This window comes from Coptis chinensis, chromosome 3 (genome assembly GCF_015680905.1).
Source record: "Coptis chinensis isolate HL-2020 chromosome 3, ASM1568090v1, whole genome shotgun sequence".
NCBI lineage: Eukaryota > Viridiplantae > Streptophyta > Magnoliopsida > Ranunculales > Ranunculaceae > Coptis > Coptis chinensis.
Genome location: NC_141458.1, coordinates 102,418,748 through 102,444,348, shown reverse-complemented (window position 1 = coordinate 102,444,348; position 25,601 = coordinate 102,418,748). Strand labels below are relative to the sequence as shown.

The following is a 25,601-nucleotide window of genomic DNA, read 5'->3' as shown; positions in this document are numbered from 1 at the left end:
GCTAGTCTAGATTTCTAAGATGACTAGCCTCTTTGAAGATGCAAAAGACTTAAAGCAGCGATATCTTATGTCCTGCTGTTGCTTACCCTGCAGGTATAAGAAATCTTTTGTCTAATAGTCTGGTAAAATATTTATTTGTTCAGATGTGAGGGTTTAAACAGAATTTGACCATGCTCTAACAGGATTATCCTACTTTTAATTATCAAATTTCAAGTGTAAGGCAACATAACTCTTCTCTCTGAATCGTTTCCGGTACGAAGCTTTTCCTTCAATGTCATATCGTGAGAGATCTCCTTTTTGTTTTGTTTTATTTTATTATGATTTCCTTGATTTTAATTTAATGTTTTGATAGATAAAGATTTGTAATGGGGCATTATTAGCCAATAGTCACTAGTCACTAGTCACAGATTCACAGAATTTTAATGTTCTGTTTAAAGGAGGTGTTTGAAATCCTATGCCGTTTAAAAAGAAATAAAAAATAAAAAATATGTAATTATTAATATGTTTCATCAGGACCTCACCTGCAGGCTGCAGTTGAGCTGAAGTTTTTGACTGGGTGGTGTCTCTTCCTGGGCGTGATGTAATCTATATTCAGCTGAGGACTGAAGTAATGAACTAATGATAATCTCCTGGGCCTAGGCCTAAACATAAATTAAAAAAGGATATTCACTTCAGACTGTCATATTATGAAGGCAAAAAAAAAAAACAGCTTCAGCTTAGAGAACATTCTTTGACTGCCACTAGTTTTTATGGATTGACCGTTACTGATGCCATTTGATCGTTATTGCGCTGCCATTTCAGATTGTCATTTGGTCCGAGGATCATTGAGAAGAATTCATCTAGTTCTGTGATAGTGTTATTCACTGGAGTAATAACTCGTAAAATGGATTTGCAGTGATATAGCATGAGGTTACATCTCTTCTTCCATCAGTGCCCATCCGGAATGGAACTTGATTTTGCACGATCGTTTTTCATAATTAGGCTTCAATAAAATAACAGTTACCTTTTAAACTATGACATTCACACGTACAAACTGCATACACTCAGAATCCATCTAGATTTAGAGCAGACCACTAAATCTCGGCTTCAATAGTGCCTTGCTCCAGTTAAATCTTAATCTTGAATTTTCCAGAACCATTCAAAGAAATGTTAAACGTTCATCTCAGCTGAAGGGAGTTGATTACACATGACACAAATATTACTACGCAATTAGCAGTACGGTATTATTTTGAAAGCATTTGACTGCATATTTTCTTCCAACACATTTGCAGATATTATTCTCTCTTTGGGTGCCTTCGCGTTTGTCAAGGGAGATACCAGGTTGAATTATCTGTTATGCAGGGGTATATGAACTGAATTCCGGCAGAAACCACGGAGACTCGGAGAGTGCAAAACCTTGCTGAAATTGCATATACCAGAGTTATTGTAACAATTAAAACCTGTGCAGACTATGTAGTATGAAACCTAACTAAGCGTGTCATAGTTTGTTCTATACATTGGAGTTGCATCTAAAAGATGCAATTCCATAGTTCGTTCCATAGTGTGGCCGTTTCGTCCTAAGCAACAGAATAAGATTACGTACCTCTCTGTTGACCATCAATACTCATACCTTGACAAGCTATATCATTCAGAATCTTGATAGGTCTGAAAGTTTTCGATTGGGGTTCACAATAACCCAGTTCCTGCAGCTTCCACAACAAGAACTCACCATCTTTTAATCTCATTGCTTCATATAACTCGAACGTATTAATGCAATGCATTTTATCCCCTATGACAACATTTTCCCTAGTCCAAGATTCCAGCATCCCATAATTTTTCATCATCCATGTCTCCTTGCGATCGCGGTTACCGTTAACAAAATAGAGACATCCTTCAAATTTCTTCAAAAGTATCCCCTCAAATTGAAAGAGAGAACAAATGTTGAATGAAACGCCCTTGGTTTTTCAATTGCCACCCAATGAAGAAATCCATTCACAGACACTGCAACCTCTCCAAACTCCAAACTACCTCGCACAATAATGTAAGGAGTGTTTTTTTATAGTTCTCCACCTTCCGGAACCGAGAGTATAGACTTCGGCTTCCTGAGAAAGTATTCGAATGACATTGTACTTATCATTAACTGAGTCATACCCAAACCATAGGTATCAAAATCATCATTATGCTCATTGTGTTGAGACGATTGAAGTATAATGTGTTCACGTGTGATAGGATTGCAGACGTAATATGAATGAGAGTACGTAGTCGATATTAAGTACGGAGAAACAAATTAAGCCATTAACAAAACCCACAAACATACCTGATACCCCTACGTTTTTTATTCAAGTACTGACTAAAACCTGGAAATCTCAATCTGCGGGCGGTTACTGACAGTTGACAGTTTTCAAAAACTTGGTGATCTACCAAATAAGAATCTTGATTTCCACTAATATACCAGAAATAGAGAACAGATGGCCACCTTTTTTGCACTGTGTTCAAGTAATGCATCTTAATAAAACGAGGGTGAGAGATGGCATAACACCAAGACTTGCATACCCAACGAAAACGAGAGAGCCACTGAAGAGGTACTTTTGATAGGATTTCAAGCAAAACATCGCCTGGTAAGTTTCCATCGATTGCCAGTTCAAGTTGCTGCTGATCCTCTTGTTTTTCTACTTCACTTCCGTTAATTAGTTGTCTTCCTATTGATCTTCCTTCTGCTTACATGATGATACCAATAACAATGGGCTGACGTTTTTCCTACTTCCGTTGACATGCTAGACTCCGCTTCGCTTTCTACCTATGTCCTCAGTATGAGTAGTTCTACTACGCCTTCTGCTTCAAACGAAAAGGAGCAAAGAGCCCTTGTATATCTTGACGTGTACATAGGGTTTTATTCCGAATTATTAGGCCAGGCCCATAACTAATCAGTTTATGTTACCATAGATAACCCCAGTACTTTGGCAGCAGCATGCTAAATGCTGAATGCTAAATGACACATCTTCTGAATGCTGAATGCTGATTGCTGAACTCTGAAATACATGTTTGTTTTCTGTCAGAATGATCTGCTCTGAATACTGAATATAAATCATTTGGACAATTTCACCCGTTGTTATCTATTTTGAAGACAACTTAATTGTTTATAAAAACAAAAGATATGAAAATACCAAGTTAAATTAAATTACATGTTATTATTATAGAAGCGAAAATAAATATATTTATCTATTTATTATTTTTTCGGCTAATTAGTTAGAAAAATGAGATGAGGTTATAATAAATCATTTATCTATTTAATTATTTCGGCTAATAATAAATCATTTATCTATTTATTATTTATTAAGAAAAATGATTGTTTTAACTTTTAAATATGAAATGAGGTTATTATACATGTCGACTATTGGTGGACATTGAAGAAAATTTTGATTTTTCAATTGAAAGTTGGAGAGACAAATGTGAGGGAAAAAAGGGAATCGTACTTTAACATCTCTAATTTCAGCATTTAGCGAGACCTTAGGCGCGGAACGTTGAAGACACTTTTTAGCTACTGATCACTGAAACAACTTAAAAAAACAAACAACTTTTACACCTCTTAATGCTTAAAACTTATGATTCAGAAGGTCTGAATGTTGAAAAGTCACACCTTAGGGGTTGTTTGTTTTTTGGGTTTTCAGCATTCAGAGGCGCTGAAACATAAGTTTTCAACATTCAGTGATGTTGAGAGTTGTTTGTTTTTCTAATTGTCTTTGACATATTGAGTAGAACTTCGTCTTTCGTTCCGCGGTAAAACCCACGTTGAATGCTGAAATTCTTTTCTTGTCGCAACATATGTCAAACATGCCCTTCATCTTCTCTTCCCTAACTTTTCAAAAAGAGCGATTAGAGAAAAAAGAGAGACAAAGCCAGAGAAAAATAGAGAGAGTAGGAGATTTCTTTGAAATTGACGGAGGCTTGGGTGAGTTGAAGACGAAGGGAATTCTAAAAGATTTGATAGTGGTACCAATATACTGGGTATTCTTTGCTACAAGCGTACAAGGCCCATTTATTCTTATTTTAATGGTAAAATAATTAAGAGAAGATATGCAAAATAGGAAAACAAGGGCAAAATCACATTGTCAGACGCTTTTACAACCAAAAAAGAAAAATGATTTTGATTGTTCAAAATTGAGTATTAAGTTTGATAAAATTTACTTATAAAAAAAATACAAATAAATAAAATAAATAAAAAGGAAAAATCCACATAACTTCTACATTTTCAATTATAAACATAAACAAATTTCAAATTCAAATAATTTGATAGAAACTCTCTGCATGCAGTCTTTAGTTTTAGATACAAAATGATTTGTATTCAGCGTTCAGAGTTAGGTCATCCGCACATAAAACAAACATACTTTTCCAAGTTCAGCAATCAGAAGATGGACCAATTCAGCATTCATAATTCATCGTTCAAAGGCTCAGAAAAATAAACGACCCCTTAATTTCACTTTTTGATTGTAGAAGGTCTACAGTTAGAATTTGAATGGAAAACATCAAAATTATTCTTCTATGACTCCACTCTTTAATCAAGAATGTTAAGAGATGAACGCTCTTTTCGTTTCCCCCTTGAAAATTTATGAAAATTTTGTGCTTTAGAACAGAGGTAAAACTAAACTGATTCAAAAGGACCGTTCTTGCACCAAGTTTGAGTCATACATTTGGACCCGAGGTAAAAAAATTGATAACAGGGATAAAATTGTCCAAATAATTTATATTCAGCATTCAGAGCCAGGTCATTCTGATAGAAAACAAATATGTTTTTTAGAGTTCAGCAATCAGTCATTCTGATATAAAACAAACATGTTTTTTAGAGTTCAGCAATCAGCATTTAGCATTCAGAAGGTGGGCCATTTAGCATTCAGCATTCAAAGGGAGCATTCAAAGGCTAAAAAAAACAAACGACCCCTTAGTCTCTGTATCCTAGACAGTGGTCATACACAGGCAATAATACTCCTGAGTTTCAGCCAGAATTCTTAACTGAAGCACCAGATAAGTTTGTTGTCTACCTCAACAAGAACAGTACATTGATCAGTAGACACACTGATTCCGGGTCAAGTTAATTACTCAGTAGAATTAAGGGCATTTCAGGTTGGAGATCTAGACATTTCTTTTAGTTCGTATTAATTTATAAAGTGTCTTTCCCTCTTGTATTCTTCATGTGCTCTTTTATTCATCCATAGAATAGTAACTTATCGACCAAAAAAAAAAGAGAAGGACGAAGTAGAAGAAGAATAGAGTGACAGTTTGGTTACTCCTGCTGGGAAACTAGTGTGGTGACTTTTCTGTTTCCCAGGGGTACATGAACACTTAATTCCAGCATAAACCATTGATATGGATAGTGCAAAAATTGCAAAAACAGCCTAAACGTATAAATAATCAATTATGTGATAAGATTATCTGCCAAAAAAACCTCACAATATAGGAAAATTGCAACTAAAATTCCATACGATCCATTGATGTGGCACTGTTGCTTAAATATGTTTTCTGGTCCTTCTCTTTGGGCGATCACCTCTCTGTAAAAAGCATGGAAACTGGTTAGAAATCACATTGGGGAATCACTGTAGTAACAATATTCAATTCTTAACATCACTGAATCCATAAAACCATGTATATATGATACCAAATGTTCTCCATGAACAGCCTGTTTGCTTAATAATTAGATTATCTTACCTCTATGTTGACCTTCAATACTCTTTGGAGAAAAGAGGCTTTCAGAAAACCTAACTGGTTCCAAACATCGTATGGGAGGTATATCATCACAATCTTGATAGGCCTTAAAGTTTCCTTTTGGGGTTCATAGTAATTCAGTTCCTTATCCTTCCACAACAAGAACTCACCATCCCTTAATCTCATTGCTTTATAATACTTCGTTATATTTTTCATCATATACATCTCCTTGTATTCGTTAAATTTCCACTGATCATCGCAGTTAGTCAAACGTAGACATCCTTCAAACTTCTTCGAAACTTTTTCCTCACGGTTTGCGATCAGAGGCAATTGGATTTCCTGAAATTCTTCAGTACTCACGTCGAAAGCGAGAATAATAACTGAATCAGACACTTCAGGTTTTTTACTTGCCAACCAATGGAGATTTCCATTCAGAAAAACTCCAACCATCATTCCATGCAGCACATTGTGAGATGACCTTGTACTTGTCTCCAATTGAGTCATACCCAAACCGCAAGCCCGAGAAGCAATAAAAACCAGTGGTTTTATTTAGTTGGGATGACTGAAGTATAATGTGATCCCGCATTAAAGGATTGCAGACATAGTATGATTTTGAGTTATTGAAACAGAGTAGGCCATTAACATAGTCCAGAAATACACTCACAATTTTTGCTAGAGTATTGATTAAAACCTGTTAGTCTGACCCTACAGTCAGTTAATGTGAATTGATGATTTTCAAAAACCAGGTGATCTACCAAACGAAAATCAATTTCCACACAACTCGATAGAATGAGAAGAGACGGTGATCTCTTATGGAGTGTGACCAAGTAATGCATCTTAGCAAAACGAGGGTGAGGGATTGCAGTGCACCAAGACTTGCATACCCAACGGAAACGAGATAGTGACTTGATAGGTACTTTTGATAGGACATCAAGCAAAACATCGATTGGTAAGTTGCCTAAAAAGCAAAAAGACAAGATGAAACTAAAAACCCAATTCTACAGAAAAAACAATCTTGAAAGGAACTGTGCTTAGGTCTCCACAGAACAACTTATTCGTCTTGCAAAAAAGACTGACAATAGAAGTCCATAGATTAACAATAAAATAGGCCACCTGTCCGATAGTGAAGGTAGACTGACCCCCACTCCCGAATCAAGTAAAGCAGGCAACAGATTAACATAACCAGAATCAAAGTTATAAGGGTCATTGAGAAGGCCGACAATGACCGTCATTAAGCTAAATTCTAGTACAATACGTATGAAGGTTGGGAACGAACCTGATCCTTGAAACCTCGTGAAAGCATTTCGTCTGCCCCATCCAATACAAACATTTTAATGTCATTTGCAGGAAGTGAATGTCTCCGCAGCATGTCAAACACACGACCAGGGGTCTCAACAACTACATGCACACCGTCAGAAAGAATGCGTTGATCCTCACGAACACTGGTTCCACCAACACAGGCATGAACCCTCACTTCCAGATAATCACCAAGTGCTCACATTACCCTCTCAATTTGTTGCGCAAGTTCACGAGTAGGTGCAAGGACCAAGGCTTGGCAGTAAACCGAACAATAATCAAGCTGCTGCAAAATACCTGAGCAGAAAGTTGCAGTCTTCCCAGTTCCAGACTGTGCTTGCTGAATCACATCAAGCCCCTCAGAAGGGCACAATTCCTCTCTGCAGAATTGCAGATGGCTTCTCAAATCCTTCAAACAAATAAAAGCAATTAATTTCTTTATGGCTGTTGCCTGTTGGATTACCAGTCAGACTTAAAGAAATTGTAATTTCTTATCACAGTGAACTCCCACGGTTATTGTTTCATTTATTATTTGGATAGGTCAATAAACACCACAAGTCACCTGGTGGCCTCACAGGCTTTGACAGTTTCTAAAATAATCAGCACAAAGATATATGCATAATGCTATATGATAGTTACTAAATGGTTGAAGCAATAGTATGATACTACTCCTGGGCTTTGGTAATTTCTGTATTAAATCAGCCCAATGAAATTAGCCGAGCAATTTGATATACCACCATCAAATCCATTAAATGAAACAAATAAAAATAAATTCGATGCTTCTGACTCCTATCAGAAAAACTCTTGGACCCTTATTATCCATGGGATTGACAGAATGACTGAAAGCTCACAACTCTTGGATTTGATTAATCATACCAATGAAATGCGCCTAGTAATTTCTACATAACCATATCATTAGGATAAAAGGGAAAAAAGGATAAGATGCTTATGACACTAATCAGGTTCACTCTGGTGCCCTTAACATTTATGGTATGGATGGTAGCAAGATCACAGGAACAATCAACTAAGCATGTGCAAAATCAACTTGTACAAGTCATTTCAATATTGAAAATACTAGAATAGTATAGACGAAAGATTGTTGCCTACCACATGCATAAATGCCCCTTAGAAGGTTCTCGTGGAGACCCATAGCATCAAAAGTTTCATGAACCACATCATATGATTCAATATCTTGTCCATCTAACGAGAGCCTGATCAATCCATTTAGCAGCTTATATTATTATGCATTAATGATATAACAAACATGGATTTCTTCTATCTTTTAACTAAAAAGTAGTATATGTGAAAAGTGCTTACAGTTCATTCATTCTGCTATCATAACGTTGCGCATCAAATTGTGATCCTTCTGGTTCCAATCCCGCCATGACTGCAATATAAAAGTCAAAACTCAGAACTTCAATTCCCTATTAGCGTATTAGACAAAAGCGAGCGAAGAGGACAATAAGGAACTGATTTAACTGCTAGAAACTCTAGAAAAGCAAGAAAGATATAAGTATCAGTATGTCAAGTAAGGTACAACAACTTAGAGTAATAAAAGCACTTCAACAAGAAGCAAAAACACTTCGATGTAACAAATACTTGGACAAGTTAGAAGCCTAGCGCCTCGCTCAAACACGACATAGCAATTAACAACAAGGGAAAAACTAGAGAATATATAATTTTTTTTTATCGGTAAACTAGAGCATAATTACCCGAATCAAGTATAGCAGGCAACAGATTAATATATCCTTCAAGATGATATCCAGTTATTGAATTAATAAATAGTTCTGCTTCACACAAAAATCACAGATGATATCTAATCAGGGGATGGAGCAAACTCTGGGTAGTATCCGATTCCGGTGCAGCAGTACGAGCCTTTAACTCAGATATATTACCTTGGCAGATGCAACAGAGGTGGAAGCAGTGCAAAAAGACAATACAAGAGCTAAGGATCTCCAGCACTGTGGAGAGAAGCTAATACATCATCTGACACAGCAGCAAACTATGCATTTACAATGACTAGCAATATGCCCTTTATGCCGATCTATAGATTTGTAAACTAACCCAGGGGTGTTGTGCATATGATTGGTAAATGAATATAGGACCTACCTAGTAGGAAAGATGCAGTCCTCCCCTACAACTAACCTGATGTGTAATGTGCTTATGTATATTTCAACATATCAATACAATCTGCTCACTTAGCAAAAAAAATAAAAATAAAATAATGTTCAACAATCAAAAAACAGGAAATTCAACGATAAAGAATCTTAGTAATTTAGATATAAAATGTGAATAGCATATAATATTGCTTTAACCAGAATCAAAGTTACAAGGGTCATTGAGAAGGCAGACAATGACCGTCATTAAGCTAAATTCTAGTGCAGTACGTATAAAGGTCGGGAACGAACCTGATCCTTGAAACCTCGTGAAAGCATTTCGTCCGCCTCATCCAATACAAACATTTTAATGTCATTTGCAGGAAGTGAACGTCTCCAAAGCAATTCAAACACACGACCAGGGGTCCCAACAACTACATGCACACCATCAGAAAGAATGCGTTGATCCTCACGAACACTGGTTCCACCAACACAGGCGTGAACCCTCACTTCCAGATAATCACCAAGTGCTCGCATTACCCTCTCAATTTGTTGTGCAAGTACACGAGTAGATGCAAGGACCAAGGCTTGGCAGTAAACCGAACGATAAACAAGCTGCTGCAAAATACCTGAGCAGAAAGTTGCTGTCTTCCCAGTTCCAGACTGTGCTTGCTGAATCACATCAAGCCCCTTGCAGAAGGGCACAATTCCTCTCTGCTGAATCGCAGATGGCTTCTCAAATCCTTCAAACAAATAAAAGCAATTAATTTTCTTTATGGCTGTTGCCTGTTGGATTACCAGTCAGACTTAAAGAAATTGTAATTTCTTATCACAGGGAACTCCCACGGTTATTGTTTCATTCATTATTTGGATAGGTCAATAAACACCACAAGTCACCTGGTGGCCTCACAGGCTTTGATAGTTTCTAAAATAATCAGTACAAAGATATATGCATTATGATATATGATAGTTACTAAATGGTTGAAGTAATAGTATAATACCACTCCTGGGCTTTGGAAATTTCTATATTAAATCAACCCAATGAAATTAGCCTAGCAATTTGATATACCACCATCAAATCCATTAAATGAAACAAATAAAAATAAATTCGATGCTTCTGACTTCTATCAGAAAAACTCTTGGACCCTTATTATCCATGGGATTGACAGAATGACTGAAAGCTCGCAACTCTTGGATTTGATTAATCGTACCAATGAAATGCGCTTAGTAATTTCTACATAACCATATCATTAGGATAAAGGGAAAAAATTGGATTTGATTAATCGTACCAATGAAATGCGCCTAGTAATTTCTACATAACCATATCATTAGGATAAAAGGGAAAAAAGGATAAGATGCTTACGACACTAATCAGGTTCACTCTGGTGCCCTTAACATTTATGGTATGGATGGTAGCAAGATCACAGGAACATTCAACTAAGCATGCAAAATCAACATGTACAAGTCATTTCAATGCTGAAAATACTATAATAGTACAGACGAAAGATCGTTGCCTACCATATGCATAAATGCCCCTCAGAAGGTTCTCGTGGAGACCCATAGCATTAAAAGTTTCATGAACCACATCATATGATTCAATATCTTGTCCATCTGACGAGAGCCTGATCAATCCATTTAGCAGCTTATATTATTATGAATTAATGATATGACAAATATTTCTTCTATCTTTTAACTAAAAAGTAGTATGAAAAGTGCTTACAGTTCATTCATTCTGCTATCATACCGTCGTGCATCAATTGTGATCCTTCTGGTTCCAATCCCACCAAGACTGTAATATAAAAGTCAGAACTCAGAACTTCAATTCCCTATTAGCGTATTAGACAAAAGCGAGTGAAGAGGACAATAAGGAACTGATTTAACTGCTAGAAACTCTAGAAAAGCAAGAAAGATACAAGTATCAGTATGTCAAGTAAGGTACAACAACTTAGAGTAATAAAAACACTTCAACAAGAAGCAAAAACACTTCGATGTAACAAATACTCGGACAAGTTAGAAGCCTAGCGCCTCGCTCTAACAACATAGCAATTAACAACAAGGGAAAAACTAGAGCATAATTACTCGAACTATTCCACAGTCCACACAATGAGTTTTTGAAAACACCACAATGGCACAATATAGATTCTGAATCACAAACATGAAAATAGCGCTGACTAACTTTACAAAAATCAACATAACACAAACAAAAAGTGTACCACATGCACAGCATCAATACAAACACATAAGCTGGACAAGGAAAAACAAAAGAGAGTAGACGCATGTAGCATCTTTTATATATATATATATATATATATATATATATATCTATTATAATAAAACACAATGGCAGGACAAAGGGTGGTCGGGATCGTCTTGGGATCTGAGTTTGATGTGCATGGGGATCTGAAGAGAGACACGTGTATGACTTAGAACGTTTTTAAACCGTTTCTAATTCTCAAAGGCATTTAAAAAGATTTATTTAATGAATTAAATGTTGTAAATTCAATGCATGCATGCATTATCAAAATTTTCAATTACTAAAACAAAAAATTATTGCTCTTCTTTCCCATTTGGCTCTTTCCTATTTATTGCATTTAAAACAAAGTTAACAACTAATTTATTAGTTTTATTTCTCAGATAGATACATTCTAAATTAAATATATACATTTCTCAAATATAAGTATGGGCTTGGGCTTCAGCCACACTACACTCTAGCACCAGAGATTACATTGAGAGCGTGAACGATCCATCTTCATCTTCCAGTAATAGCATAGTCTAAGCTCCCACCTTTCAAGCTCTCAAAGAAACAAAGAAACGGCGAGGAGTAAATTTCACAGCGACTCATTTCTCTCACCTAATCTTGATTGCTATTAAAACAGCCATGAATTTTCCCTTAAGTAGCTCCTCTACTCGATTATATAAAACTGGCTCGCATTTCGCTCTCTCACAAATCGCTAAACTCTCGCTCAGATAAGCCATTGTTCAAAGAGGTGCTTTTCTATTACTAATAGATGTCTATTTCTTTACATGATTTTCTAATTGTTCATTTAACAATTCATGTTCTCTGTTTGTTTCTCGCTCAAGATTTTGCGGCCTCGCTTTTTACCGAACTCTTCTTGCCGGGATTCCAGTGAGTTCTTTACTTGATTCAATTTGCTTTCCCTTCAATTAGTTTTCGATTTCAGGTTACATGATTCAATTTGCTTTCCCCTTAAATTAGTTTTCCATTTTGAACCTTACGTAATTTACTATTGCGTGCTATCTTTTCTTGAAATTGGCCCTCACGTTATCAGTAGCGAGCGGTAATATGATGCATGTGTCATTTACGGCATTTTATGTTGATTGCCCATATGTTCTGAAATCCAATTGACGTAACTAAATATGTTGCAAAACATTTTGACAGTTTAGTCGTATATGCGTGGCTTAGTTTGGGTTAAGGTGTTTGTGAGATATGTTAAGCGTTCCTCTCTCTATTGTTAAGCCTCGGCCTCAGCCTCAGCCTCAGCCTCAGCCTCACCCCAGTCCCAAATACGTTTTTTTTTCTGATCATCTATTAAGTGACAATTATAGTGAAGCCCCTCAATTCATTAAGTTAGTAAATAAAAGATCCATTTAATTCATTCAAAACAATCCCAACCGCACACGAAATTAAAAAACTAAACATAAATTAACAAAAAGGGTGCAGATAGAACATGAGATATGTGTAAAAGTATTTCACCGAAGAGTTATATGTGGGAGAGATATAATGATAGGAGGAATTAGGAGATATAATAGAGGGTTCTTTCCCTTAAATTAGTTTTCCATTTCAGAACCTTACGTAATTTACTATTGCGTGCTATCTTTTTTTACTGAAATTGGCCTACGTTACTGTAGCAACAGTAATATGATGCATGTGTCATTTACGGCATTTTATGTTGATTGCCCATATGTTCTGAAATCCAATTGACGTAACTAAATATGTTGCAAAACATTTTGACAGTTTAGTCGTATATGCGTGGCTTAGTTTGGGTTAAGGTGTTTGTGAGATATGTTAAGCGTTCCTGGTAACCAGTACCATTTGTAACTGCTAACAAACAATCTTAGCGTCACATCTATTAATATATTTCCCAATCTTGGGTATTTGGGACTCGAGATTGGACACAATATTATACGGTACACATCAGACCCGAAAGTTGCTAATCACACCTTAAATTTGCTTTGAGCAGGCGAAGTAACTCTAACTACAATCCCTGCCTCAGCTTGCTCCTCAAGGACTGTGTTTAACTACAATTCGACTAACTGAGGTCCCAATAGGTAGAGGTCTAACGGTGACAGTTCCATTAAGCGCATCTTCAAGCACATTAGCAGAAATTGTTGTCTTTATTGGAACACCAAGCTTGCTAAAAATAATATGTTGGATATGTATATAAGGGCTTCGGAAAAGCTATAAAAAAAAACTTGGAAAGTTTTAATATGAACTAATTTATCACTGAATAGTGCAAAGCAAACATCATCTTTACAGTTCCAAGGTTGGATAAGTCAATCTCCATATCCAAGTTGTTTTCAAGAGCCACGATTTTTATAAAACAATTAGAAGAGTGTTTAAACAGTTTTTACGGAACCAGAGAAACAGGATATGTATCAAGAGGGTGTTTAATAAAAATCATTCTTACGAGATCATCTTCTTAATTGCAAAACACAAGAATAGACAGAGATATGAGATAAGAACAAATCATCACAATATAACAGTTCAAGTTCAATATGATAAATTCAAAACGGCAGGACTTGATGTTCAACAAAACTTCTTCTCGGGATACAAAGCCAAGATGGGAGGAGTGGAGGACCAAGTAACAACAGATTAAAATTGAAAGTGTGTGAAGCTATAAGAGGAATTGTAGGGCGTCCCATGGGTGCTTGTTGAGATTTTTAGTACAGGTTTCATGCGGGACACACTAAGCCTTGCATAGTAGTATATAAGCTCTTGGGACTGCTCCACTCATTGCCAATTGGCTTTGAATTGGATGCTCCAAAATTTTAGGCGGTATTAGAACAGCTATTTTAGTATTTAGTCTTAAGGGCCCGTTTACTCCAAGCCACGCCCGGATGTGAGGAAGCTTTGTTGAAATGTTAGTATAGTCTCACATGGGACATTTAAAGCCTTGCATAGTAGTAAACAAGTTCTTGGGCTGCTCCACTCATTGCCAATTTGTTTTGATCTTATGTTGAAGAGGTAAATCATCATCTTCAACTTTGATCATCTCCTTTCTCGGTGACCTAAACACCTCTCGAACCTCCCACCCTTACGACGTCAGTTGCCGGACTTCAGGGCCATATTTTTTTGTACACCTCCTTACCTTCTTTCACTCTGTTATCTTTGAAATTATATTTTGGACTCTCTGATTCTAAAAACACTTTGACTGTTTTCAAGCTTTCAAGCAGCAATAGCTTGATCGAATTCACGAGTCCCTCCACAGTAGCTAGAAATCTTTGTAAGTATTTCGACACTCCATAGACAATAGGCTAATCCAAATACAACATTGTTGAGATCGGATCATTATCTTTGGCAGAATGTTTCAACATTGTTGTTGTGCAAGGACTACTTCTCATTCTCATGACCTCGTACTGTAAATTTTTCGGTTCCTCCTTTATCTCTGTACATTGCAGCGACTAGAAGCACCAAGAATTACCAGATCATTCAAGAAAAGAATAAAAAAAAAGGAAAGGAAACAAATAAATAACAATTCAGTTCCTTAAAGTACTCATATCAAAATAGTTGGTCTTCTTTTAAGTTCTTTCTTAGTTCTGTCATCCGCTTTTAACGTTATTGAGAATGTTTTCAAGCAAGCAACTACCCGACTTAGTCTGAGAAAGTGTAGTGTAATTAATCAAGGCGGTCGTATTAATCAAAGTGTATGTGTACCGTATAAACTCTTGATCAGTTTTATGTCGTATGTATTTCCTAGATGGGTCTTAAACCGAGCTGGGTCTTTTTTCCTATTGCTTTTGAGTCATTTTGTCGTGTTTACCATTTTCCTGGTTTAACATATTTAATTTTCCACATGATAGCTTTTGGCGAGAATGTCGAATCAGCAATTCACCGATCTCGACAAACTTCACACTCGAACGGACCGATGGAAGATTAGGGTTCGAGTCACCCGGATGTGGAAACCCATTAATTCGAAGAAGAATTGCGCTATTAGCATTGAATTTGTCATGCTCGATTCTAAGGTACATTGATTATACGTTGGATTTGGGTTGGAAAAAAAAAAGATTGTCAACCTACACGAGTCGTTGTACAAAACGTTTTATCAAATAAGATATCTGTATGGTTTTGTCATATAGACTAAGTGGGATAGTGTCAGATATGATGTAATATTCAAAAAACCACTATATCATATCCTCCCAAATTTTTCTCCAATGTTAAATGGTATGTCCTTTAATAAGTATTTTGTATATATATTTTCCTAAGTTTGTTTTTTTTATTTCTTCTCATTATAACTATTTTAAAGTTGCTTATTATTTCAAGTGATTGATCTTATTATGTAACGGCCTTTGGTGTTTATTTTTCCATATCAATCCTACCCCGTTAGATCGCTATGCTTTTTTATATTTTATCCCTGTCCATTGGAATCATTCGTTCCATTTATTTTTGGTCTATTTTTTTTTTTACTTCATCTGATTCCTTTCTATGCCATCATTGATTGCACTAATTAACATGGGAGGCTGTAGCCCATTCATTTAGGCGTGCTTGACACATATATGATTTGTCCGGGATATGGGTTGTTGCCGAATAGAGTATTCAATGTGTTGTTCAATAGATTGGTATATCCGTTTTGTTATTCATGCCTGTAAAATGTCGTGCTGGGGAGATTTCACCTTGCTTAATTTTCATCTTGCGCTCAGGGTTATCAAATCCATGCCGTTTTGTTCGAAAAGGATTTCCAATATTTCGATAGCGTTGTCAAGGAAGACTTTGTCCAGGAGGGCAACATCTACACCTTGGAGAAGTTTGACGTTGTGTTTGCGAAGGACTACCGCCCCGTCGACAATGCTTACAAGATCCATTTCAAAGAGGGGACATTGGTCAAGATCACAACTGAAGAAGCCAACGACATCTCAAAGCACATGTTCAAGTTTGTCGAATTTGACAATATGCCCCCTAAAGCAAGCCAACTAACTTTTCTCATAGACGTGATTGGTGTATTGACAAAGGTTGGCAAAGCTAGAATAGCCGCTGGGAAATTTTTAAAAGAAGTCGTTATCATGAATAAAAGGTAGTGATCCCATTATTTTTTTTCCCGCCGGCTCTGTTTGTTCACTCTCCCTATATCATGTTAGCCTCTGGGGATGATTTTTTCTGTTTTTCAGTGGGCTGGAGCTGCCAATTACTTTGTGGGAATGTATGACATCAATCATTCCTGAAGACACGATGAAACAACCCAACGTAGTGATCATTGCGACGTCCCTAAAGGCAGGCTACTACCGAGGTGATTTTCCTTATTTATTTCGTTTTGTTTAGTCTGCCTACCTTTGTTGCTATTTAAAGTGACTGTCTGAATTTGAATTTAATTATTTTGTGTTGTAGGCAAGCTTGGGCTGTCAACCCTTAGTGGCACCAAGATTTATATAAACATGGATATCCAGGATGTGAAGGACTTTAAACAGAGGTAAATAAATTGCGTATCTCATCCATGTAATGTTACGTTCCTTTTGTTTGTACCTAGCATTTACCTTAGCCAAGTGATATAGATAAGTAAAGAAAGGGACCAGTAAATTAGAAACTGAACAGAAATACATGTACAACTATATACCCCCCCGCCAAACGTTAGTTACCACAAAACCGTTGGCTCTTCCCCTAAAGCTTTGGATTAGACAAACTTCCCCTATCTCTTGCATTGTGTGAGTCACTACCATCTCAGCCACATCCCGACCAAACGCCTCAGCTTTAAATACCCCCCTTAAAAGTTCAATCGATATCTTCTCTGGATAGCCTCCTTCCATTTCTTTAATAGCTGCTTAAACCTTGAACTTCTCTGGAAAGCCCCCCGAGTTTTAATGCTCACAGCAAGTATAGATGCCTCCTACGACATCAATTTCTCATATCGTTGTTCATTCCTCCCATTTTCTCTACAACTGAATATACTTGTGGTCTATGAAAAATCAAGTTTATCTCCCTGCACATTACAACTTAGATTCAAATGGACGCTGTCTAAAACCCTTCTCTTTGTATAAAAGATGGAGTAGGCGGTGTTAAAACGCTGTTGTTACCTCTCACATAAGACTCTTCCATCACTATGGGTAATTGCCTGTCGGACGGTCATAGCCTTTTGAAAACCAGCTAAGCGGGAGCGTTTACCATGCCTAGCCTCGATGGGCTAGCACTGAAAGTTTACACCAACAATGAAAAAGCCGGCTGGCACAATCAGTCCGCGGCGGGCTACCACGTAAAACAGTTATTCGGAGGTAAATTGTACCTCTTTCTCACTGGATCCTCGGGCGCCCCATATATTAAACCAAAGACGCGTAGCACTACTCCTCTGTCACTCCCGGATCATCCCTGAAAACCTCAAAGTCGATATTGACAGCATCCAAGTTGAAGATCCAGAAAGGAGCCAAACAAAACATCAGCAAAATCCCAATGTGAACCTACATATTCCCAAAGCCAAGTCTTTCCATATTCCCACCGACGACACAGAAACTACAGAAAAGGGAGAGATAGGCTAGACAAATATCATCCCATATATCAAACAACCCCCCTTCCATCTGGTTCTCTCCTCAATGGCTTTTTCATTAATTCGTAACGAAAACGAGAATCTCTTCTCTAGGGACATCAACTCCCTCTCTCAGCCATGTTTGTGTGATAGTGAAACCGTTATTGTTTGTTTGCGTTTCTTTTTCCTTGCCATTTAATAGATTCCTAGGGAATACTTTTTCTTTTCTTTTTTTTCCTTTTTTTTGTCCTGCTGATTGCGTCGCATCCTTAACGATGGACCACTCCTTAATGCAGTCCACTGCTCATTACAAGAAGTTTAAAGCATGGTTTACTTATCAGTTGCTTTTGGCCTATGATTTTTAAGTAATAGCCGATGAGTTACATTTGTTTCTCGGTTCGATACAAAAAGCAGTTGTTGAATTGGAAGACTCTGGTCAATCTGGCGGAATTTCTGAGCAAGACCTTCTCATTGATAGGAGGGTTGACATTGGTAAATTGAAGGAAATGGGTAGGGATCACTCATGCAAGGTATGTGCCCCCTTCACACACACACGCTGCGCTGCGCTTACCGCACTTCATTATTTATTTGCTAGCTAATTAAAATGTGTGGCCCTGTTATTGATTGTTATGTTCATTTGAACAACCACCATCCTTATTTTATTGCGTTTGTTTAGGGGAGAATGTACACTTGCAAGGCCACCATAAGCTACGTCCCCGATAGCAAGTGGTTCTACACTTCGTCGCGGCGTTATTCAGAAGAAAAACTCATCATTTGGAACAAGTATGCACAAATTGTAGTGTTGGCGTGGTCGATAGGTGTGCAAAAAAAACTTTTTTTTTTTCCTTCGTAAAGTCATTTTCCCTTTTCCCATCGTCTTTGTCCCACACTCTCATCCATGATCTATTCCTTTTGTCCCGTAAACAAAAAATGATGATGCAGGTATATGCTACTTAATGATAGTTAATGATTCATCGGGGAGACACCACATTTGTTGCTTTTGATAAAAAGCCTGAACACTTGATTCAAAAGCCGGTTAAAGAATTGGTCCATATTTCAAAGGCATGCTACTACCAGATATTGCATCAATTTTTTTTTTTTTTATCTAATCAAATTTTTGTTGTCTTATACCTTGTGTATTTTAGCCCATTATAGGAAAATGGCCGCTTCTGACTTAGGAAAGAACTGCGGTAGCTTGAAGCACGGGCGATGTATGTTTTCCAAGTTAGAGTCACCGACTATAGTGACAAGGACAAGTATGAATCATTCACCATCGAAAAGATTTTCCCAGAAGACATTGATAAAACAATAGGCAAAGAAGTATTAAATAAGGTACTAAATTTCGACTAATTTTGCCGATTAAAGGATTACATCTCTACAAAACCTTGCCAAACTAATTTTGCCCCAATGCAGTGTGACCGGGGTTCAAGATTGGGAGTTCAGCTGAAGCCACCTGTAAAGAAGCCTCTCCCCAAGAAAACAGCCGTGAGGACCCACCATCAAAAAAACCCTGCAGGAGAATTGATTGATATACATAATGGAAAGTCATGGCCAAAACTGCGATATTTGGTGGTCAAGGCCAAATCTGCTGGAAAGTCTTGTGCGAGCGTAAGGGAATACCACTACAGCGTGGCCTCCACCAACCACAAGGGCTACTCCATTGCAAGATGCACGGCCATGCAACTACAAAAGTCATTCAAATTGATTACCTTACAAGAATGTTCTTAGCTTTAATAGTCGGTCTATCTTCTTTGACGTTTGCTTTTTTTTTTGTTCTTCCATGGTTATGATATTTCCCTTGATTCAATCAAAAGAATTTGGTGTCGTGATAAAGTGTGTTTTATTGCAATTATTCACAGCAGACGCACAATGACTTCTCCTATCTATATTTGTGTTGACAAAGATGGCTTGAACAGACTGTCATAGCCTTTTAAAACAGCTAGGCCTGGGAGAGTTTAGCATGCCTGTCCTCGATGGGCATTTAACCTGATCTCCCGCCAAAAGAAAGCTGTTACATTTTGCAATTAACCACTATGCGAATTTAAAGTCCAATTATTCAGCTACAAAGTATTCAGTAATCTTCATCTGTTCCTTACCAAGGAATCTCATGGTTTCTCCATTTTCTGTGATCCTAAATTCGGAGTCCTGCAGTATCACATTCACTCTCTCTATACACTAAATCGTTTCTTCTGTTTAACTTCAATCTTAATATGCAATCTAGATCCTTCAGGAATACCCAGAGTCGGTTCCTGACATGAACAGACTAGGCCAAAGGTCTGCAAGAGCAAGCTTTTATGGAATTCACATTTAAAGTAATTACTACCTACTTGGATTGGGATGGCAGAAAGAAGAATCTCTTGATCATTTGTTCTGAGAATGTGACACTACAAAGGAACATGGGCATGGATTTCTAAAAAGTTTAAGGTCAACTCCGTCTTTCACAATTTAAAAGACACTATAAATATTTGAAATCGAACAATTGCATCAATTAAACAGTTAACTAGAGATTACCTTAAAAGGTATGGGCCTCACAGAGAAGAAGTTATAGTAGTATATAACTTATTTAAACACCTATGGAACACTCAATGGTGTGCGGAATCGTAACTATATGAAAGAACACAAAGTGTTGCAAAAAGGCGATAGTAATAACTTGGAAAACTACAAGAGGGAAGTGATCCGGGGCAAATTCAGCACTGCTGGCTCTCGAAAGCAGCTATGTACACCACAACCACTGAAGTGGAAATAATGTAGTGGAGACCATCATCCCATCAAATAGGCTCGAGAAGGTCACCAATAGAGAATGACTGCAAATGGGACTTGCCGATCAAGATACCATTAAAATCAATGTTTAGCCAGATTTTAACTTAGTAGTCTTGGAGCTTCACTTGGACTCCAAGTCATATGAATATCATCAAGCTGGGAACTCATTTTAATTGTATTAATGCAAAGCATAAGCTAAGCCGTGACATATTACCTTTCCGTTATTATCTCTAACTTATAATTCACACAAAGTGACATCATCTTTGTAACGGACATTATTATTATTACAATAAAGTGTTCTCTTGAAACGAACTTCTTTGCGATTAAGCCCATGCTTTCACAGTGACCCCCTTCAACTACTTAATCACTTTTTTGTTTTCCAATTCACCTCCATTTCAAAATCTAACTTGAACCCTTCCTTTCATTGCATCAGGTGTTGGATGCTTATCATTACCTCCTTCTCTATTACGTTCCTGCGGAATCAAACCTTAATGCACACTCAATGAAATCAAGGTTAGTAATCCAATTCTGGTTCCAATTAATATTGTACTTTAAACTGTTAGTTTGAGATGTTGTCTCATAATTTAGCTTTTCATGAAGCTTATCATCACATTGTATCTGCGCACCCATTTATATTTCTTTTAAAAAAAAGGGGAGTAAAAGGCAGTAGAATAGATCTTTGCGATTGACGCTTTTCGAGTCTGGGAGGAACTCACAATGATACCCCATATATCACAGTTACACCATATCACGATTGTAGGAGCTAATTGAATATTATATCGCATATCGACATCAAAAGATTAAGGAAATCAAAGGGGTATCTATGGATAAATAATTAACTAGACTGATATGTATATGTCATTTATGGACTCCGTTAAAGAAACTCATAGGGATGAGGTAGGTCATAGGAACTCCAAAGAACTCCAAATCATAGGAATATCATCACACTGGGAACTGATTTTAATGATAACATATTTTGTCTTTCATTACATCAGGTGTTGGCTGCTAATTATTACGTCCTTCTCTATTACGTTCCAGCGGAATCATACCTTAATCCAAGTTGAGTAAAATCAAGGTTAGTTCATTGCTATCGTCATAATGGATTATAGTCTTTTTAAGCATTCGGTAATCCAATGCTGGTTCCCATTATTACTATACTTTAAACTTTTAGTTTACGATGTTGTCTCATAATTTTGCTTTCCGTGGAGCTTATCATCAAATTGTATATACGCCAAGATCATTATTCTGTGTCCTTATTTACCTAATACCCCAATCTTATCAAATTGTTTATAGAAACCATGGACACCCAAGCATCATCATACATACATAATGAAACTGTACAAGAGTACATTAAGAACCAACGAGCAGCCCAACTTGAGGTTAGATCTCCTTTAAAACCGATTTTTCATGTACTGGCTTTCCTACTTATTCCCACGTTATTGGTTTTCTAATCTATACTCAAACTTTAAACTTGAATGAATATGTCTAAGGCCCTACGGATACCTTTTTCTGGCCCTGTTCCAGTACACCAACAGCGTGCACTATCCCACACAATGGAATCCGATGTAACTATGGGAGACTCATCAACACAACACCGGTTATCTCATGAGGCTACAGTCCGCAGTGAATCAAATAGCCAGTCAACTATCAGTCTAGCAGCTCCCTCTATGTCCACACGGAACATGCATTCACTCCTTCAGTTAGGACCCTCTCGGCGTTCAATAGCTCAACGTGCACGTCGTCAGCGGGAGGAAGCACTAAGAGTTTCAGCCACCCAAAGGGATCGCATATATCCTCCTTCCTTAACTCACGGCCTCACAGTCGAAACAGCAATACATTTTATCGATGCAACAAATTTCACTAAAACCACCGAGCGAGCAGATAAAGGAAAGCATATTGTAATTCTTTGAGACTCTTTCACCCCAGCCGTTACATCAACTCGGGCGGCTGGCTTTGGACCGTCATATGGTGGATGTTCTTACGGCGCAACTTCAAAGATGATCACTTCCCTCTATCAACACGTAACTTCACCCCCGGTTTTCATCTTGGGTCATTTTCCTTAACGAGCAACATGTAAGTAGCATGTCCCTACTTAAATATTTCCGTTATGAACAATTATAATTTACTATACTAATTGTTTTTTCCCTACCGAAATTAGCTCCACAAACAATTTGCCTCCAAACAGTACTGAGCCGGATGTTCCCACTCAGGGCGCTATTAGGCCCGAGGAAAATTCTAAAGAAGCATCCGAATATTCTGACGAAGAATACTATGACATTGACGAACTTGAAAATCCAGCCGAAACAATGCCTTCTATCCCGGTCGAGCGTCATTACCTTGGGGAACTAGATGTTCAATGTCAGTCTTGCTTCGCTTTACATTGGAGCGCAGAGCAACTCTCCAGTTCAACTAAAAAAAAACCTTTATTCGGATCATGCTGTCTCCAAGGAAAAATAAAACTGCCCTCACTTGATCCACTGCCCCCTCCGCTTGAATCACTCTTCGAAGGTAACGATTGGCTTGCACGTGATTTTCGGAAGAACATTCGGGGATATAATGCTTGCAATGCATTCACCAGTCTTGGTGTTAAAGCAAATGACCGAATCTTGAAAGGACGTGGACCAAAGTCGTTCACTATACATGGAGAGCTCTGCCATAAGATTGGATCACTTTTACCTGATGAACATGTCGACCCAAAATACACCCAGTTATACATTTATGATGCTGGCGCGGCTTTGGATTATCGACAACAACGCAATAAGCATTTACTCAAGGAGGTGCTAAGTATTGTACAAGGTGTTTTGGTACAGGCAAATGCGTGGTCAAAGTTTTTCAAAAATGCACATGAGGTCTTAAGTTCAAGTGCATCGGCGGACAATAATATACCAGCCTTCATACAATACACTCCAGGAACGGATCGCCGCCGATATAATCTCCCGGCAACTTCTGAAATCGCTGTGGTATTACCCGGTGATGAGACAAAGTATGATATGTTACGAGACATCGTTATTCACTACAAAGAAGGTGGACTAGAGAAGATAAGTGAATGTCATCCTGCTTATACACCTCTTCATTACGTACTTCTTTTCCCTAGAGGAGACCTTGGTTGGGCACCGGATTTGCGACAATGGGATGTCAAGAACAATTGCCCAAGTGATGCCAGACTAACGCAAGTACAGTATTATTCATACCGTTTATTTGACCGTCCAACTGAATACTCTTCCATACTCAGGGGAGGCTCCCTCTACCAACAATGGATAGTTGATGCTTGGGCTGCAACTGAACAGAATCGCCTGCTCTATATTCGCCTGAATCAAGACAATATTCGTGCAGAAGTGTACAACGGTTTGACGGACATTGCAGCAGACGGCCTCCCTCTTGATCAAGTTGGCCAGCGTTACATTCTCCCATCATCTCACACGGGTAGCCCAAGACATATGTATGAGATCTACCAAGACTCAATGGCCATTACGCGATACAACAAACACCGGATGTATTCCTAACAGCAAACAAACAAATCCAAATTGGCCAGAAATCATAAGAGCTCTCAAACCACACCAAACTGCTTCTGACAGACCTGAGGTGGTTGCCCGTGTATTCGAAATGAAAAGGAAAGCAATAATGGAAGAGATAAAAAATAACGGCGTGTTTGGCGAACAAGCTGCATCCGTCTACACTATCGAGTTCCAAAAACGAGGACTGCCACACATGCACGCACTCATCTTCCTCAAGCAACCCGATAAGATCCGTAATGCCAATCAAGTCAATAAGATTGTTTCTGCGGAGTTCCCAAACCTTATCTTGGAACCTAATCTTTTCGAGACAGTGAAGAGGTGTATGGTACACGACCCATGTGGACCTAAAAATCCAAAGGCCCCCTGCATGGAGAATGGTCGTTGTACAAAACATTACCCCCGCGCTTTTACAGATGAAACTACAATGGATCAAGTTGGATATCCGGTTTCTGACGGAATCTTGGGAGCGAATATGAGGTGTATTGACCGCAAAGTTGATAACCGAGATGTCGTCCCCTACAACCCCCACTTATCAGAGCTGTTCAATTGCCATATAAATGTTGAAGTTTGTGCATCGGTTCGTGCAGTTAAATACATTCACAAATACATTTACAAAGGGCATGATAGGGCAACTATGGTTATTGTTGGTACCGATGATGAGATCAAAGCGATTACATTGATGCGCGGTATGTTGGGCCACCAAGGCTGCATGGCGTCTTCTCGAAGTTCCCTCTTGCACAAAAGAGTTACCACACGTTGAAAGGGTGGCAGTTCATTTGGAAGGGATGCATCGAGTTGTTTACAATGCAAAGGAGTCAAGGGCTCTGATTCTCGCAAGAGCTATAAATCGAGAGATCAACTCTAACGGCTTTCTTCAAATGTTGTGCGAAAATCCCGATGCCCGTAGATATACTTACGGGGAGTTCCCACGATATGTCCGAAAAGAGATAAAAAGATTTGAAAACTAAGGGACCACGGTTATGCTATTGGGAGAATGTACTTTACAAATCCAAATGCGGAGAACGCTTCTACCTTAAGCTTGCTACTAAGCTGGCTGTTAGAGGACCAACATCATTTGAAGATCTTAAATGCGGTTGGCGGCTTTGAGCATGACACGTTCAAAGCAAATCATCGCACGCGTGGACTTCTCGAATCCGACGGCGAGTGGAGAGAATGTCTACACAAGAGTCGGTGATGAAGACCGGATACCAACTCCGCAGATTATTCAGCGTAATCCTTTTGGAATGTTCCCCAACCAGTCCTGCAACACTATGGAATGAATTTTCTACGCATATTTGTGACGATTTGGCTCACATGATACGTTCCAAGTTTAACAACCATAGTCCAACTACAGAGGAAATAGCTGATTATGGTTTGTTCCTAATTAACAAGTTGCTTTTCGAAGCAGGTAAGACTTTATCTAATTTCCCAGACATGCCACAACCAAAAAAAGATTGGGACCAGCTGGGTGGGAACAGACTTATTTGGGAGCAGAGGGAATTGCAGTACGAAGGTCTTGAACAAGAGGCAAATGCAAATTTGGAGCGCTGAATCTTTGAACAACTTCATGC

General features: G+C 38.0%; 1 protein-coding gene and 2 long non-coding RNA genes across 7 annotated transcripts in view; 2 read left to right on the top strand and 1 right to left on the bottom strand.

Moving 5' to 3' along the window:
* The first annotated feature begins 206 nt into the window (after nt 1-206).
* LOC147512296 (uncharacterized) lies at nt 207-2,820 on the top strand. 2 transcript variants are annotated; one of them, XR_015214873.1, is made up of 2 exons: nt 207-252; nt 528-2,820. It is a non-coding gene; the product is annotated as an uncharacterized LOC147512296 (long non-coding RNA). The 2 variants fall into 2 exon arrangements; XR_015214874.1 differs by having other exon boundaries at nt 514-2,820.
* Nucleotides 2,821-5,320: 2,500 nt separating this feature from the next.
* The window catches only part of LOC147512293 (eukaryotic initiation factor 4A-15-like), a 31,846-nt gene continuing 11,565 nt past the window's right edge, over nt 5,321-25,601 (bottom strand). For 3 of the 4 annotated variants that reach the window (XM_086595268.1, XM_086595267.1, XM_086595265.1), the window contains exons 2-7: nt 10,789-10,857; nt 10,587-10,690; nt 9,381-9,811; nt 8,290-8,359; nt 8,080-8,183; nt 5,321-7,381 (exon numbers count right to left, since the gene is read on the bottom strand). In XM_086595268.1, the coding sequence (XP_086451394.1) occupies nt 8,297-8,359; nt 9,381-9,811; nt 10,587-10,690; nt 10,789-10,799 (609 nt within the window). In that variant the 5' untranslated portion in view covers nt 10,800-10,857 and the 3' untranslated portion in view covers nt 5,321-7,381; nt 8,080-8,183; nt 8,290-8,296. The remainder of the gene's footprint in view (nt 7,382-8,079; nt 8,184-8,289; nt 8,360-9,380; nt 9,812-10,586; nt 10,691-10,788; nt 10,858-25,601) is intronic. The other variant, XM_086595266.1, reaches the window with a different exon arrangement.
* Nucleotides 16,149-16,711, top strand: LOC147512295 (uncharacterized). Its single transcript, XR_015217174.1, has 3 exons — nt 16,149-16,318; nt 16,413-16,531; nt 16,630-16,711. It is a non-coding gene; the product is annotated as an uncharacterized LOC147512295 (long non-coding RNA).